Raw genomic sequence first — 2,101 nt, forward strand, 5'->3', positions numbered from 1 at the left:
TGCCTCTGCCTCCCGAGTGCTGGGATTAAAGGTGTGCACCACCACTGCTCGACTCAATGCGCTTTTTCTATACTTGCTTGCATTTTTGCCTTAATGTCTTCTACAGAACTAGGTCCTTTTGGTGTTTTAGGGTTGTTTTCCTGTTTTTTGAAGGATTCTTGACCCTTTTATCTTGGTGTTGATGGTTTAAAGTCTTTTCCATTTTGGTTTGATTTTTGTGCATTTTTTGGCCGTGGCATGATTCCGTCCTGCATGCCTGTTCTGAGGAGCAGCAGGCAGAACCCTCTGTCCGACTTCTCTGCCACCGAAGAACGCGCCTTCACCTCATGGAAGACTCCATGGACATGGACATGAGCCCTCTAAGGCCTCAGAACTACCTTTTCGGCTGGGAACTAAAAGCCGACAAAGATTATCACTTTAAGGTGGATAATGATGAGAATGAGCACCAGTTATTACTAAGAACGGTTAGTTTAGGTGCTGGTGCAAAAGACGAATTACACATCACAGAGGCAGAAGCAATGAACTATGAAGGCAGTCCAATTGAAGTAACACTGGCAACTTTGAAAATGTCTGTACAGCCAACAGTTTCTCTTGGGGGATTTGAAATAACACCTCCTGTGGTCTTAAGATTGAAGGGTGGTTCTGGGCCTGTGCACATTAGTGGACAGCATCTAGTAGCTGTAGAGGAAGATGCAGAGTCAGAAGATGAAGATGAGGAGGATGTAAAGCTGTTGAGTATGTCTGGAAAGCGATCTGCTCCTGGAGGTGGCAACAAAGTTCTACAGAAAAATGTAAAACTTGATGAGGATGATGATGAAGATGATGAGGATGATGAAGATGATGAAGATGATGACATCAATGATTTTGATGATGAGGAGGCTGAAGTAAAAGTTCCAGTGAAGAAATCTGTACAAGATACCCCAGCCAAAAATGCACAAAAATCAAACCAAAATGGAGTAAATCTATTTTAAACAACTATCTAATGCTTATATTCCACACAACACTCTCTGAGGACATTACTAAGATTCACGGGATAGTTGGTTTCCTTGATTTTGCTGAGTGGGTATATATCCATCCATCTTAGCAGGACAGAAAATTGCTGAGAATGTTATTTCAGAACCATTGAGGTTCTTGGTTTATGGTCAGCTTCTTCATACCTCTTTCCACTTACCTACACTGTCTAATTTGTGCATTTCCCTTACTGGAAGCATCTTTTTCTCTGTGACCTCATTTCTCTTCTCACCTTTTTCAATATTTTTCTGCATATCCTGAATCTTTGTAGGAAAAGAGATGTTTAGCTTTTTGTGAGTGAATGAAAATGTCCGAATGTATTAAGTATAGAGAACATCATCCTATTTACAGCATGTAAAAACTGAAACATAGTAATTTTAAAATATGCATTATAATATTTAGGCACTGTGAGAGAGACTTTACAAGAGAGAATGACTCATCTATAGACTATACCTATATATTTCTGTTTCCATGATAAACTATTCAGAAATAACTGTCTTTTTTTGAGTTTAAAGTCTGTTCAGTTTTAATTCTGTTAGGTCTGTGATTGTCCAGAAACCACAGTATTTTTCCACTGGAGTTTGATAACTTGCAAATGTTGACATTCTTGGTTTATTCAATACCAGATATTTGGCTTCTTATCAACATGGATGCAAGCAGATCTCATTACTGACTCAAGTACACTTACCAAATTCCAATAAAGATAAAAAAATTTCTGATTCTTAGATATGTACATACTTATGTGGCTTACTATACTAGTGTTTACAAAAGCTACAATAATATATTTGTTTTTAGATGTTAATATTAAATAGCTCTGATGACCGAATCTCATTGCCAGGATTCTATTGGTTGTTATGCTATGCTAAATTGGTAATTTTGCCAGTTCTTTGATCAATTTAATAATATTCTAAAATGCAGAGTTTTGGTTTAGAACTCTTAGGTGTAGATCTGCTAACACTTTCAGTGCACAAATTAGGAACTCTTCCAAATCTACAACTACCTTTCCCAAATATTTACTTTGTAAAAGGCCTGATGATGATTAAGTAGAACTTTCCAAAAAAAAAGATTCTCAATTTCTTAATTAAAATTA

The 2,101-nt window shown here is 37.1% G+C and overlaps 1 protein-coding gene across 1 annotated transcript; it reads left to right on the forward strand.

Moving 5' to 3' along the window:
• Positions 1-245: 245 nt before the first annotated feature.
• LOC121453192 (nucleophosmin-like) lies at positions 246-971 on the forward strand. The gene has a single exon (XM_041659724.1). It carries the CDS (start codon positions 327-329, stop codon positions 969-971), a length of 645 nt encoding a protein of 214 aa, XP_041515658.1. The 5' UTR covers positions 246-326.
• Positions 972-2,101: the final 1,130 nt, after the last annotated feature.

Source organism: Microtus oregoni, unplaced genomic scaffold (genome assembly GCF_018167655.1).
Source record: "Microtus oregoni isolate MIOR12 unplaced genomic scaffold, Mior012 000011F_ref0000422, whole genome shotgun sequence".
NCBI lineage: Eukaryota > Metazoa > Chordata > Mammalia > Rodentia > Cricetidae > Microtus > Microtus oregoni.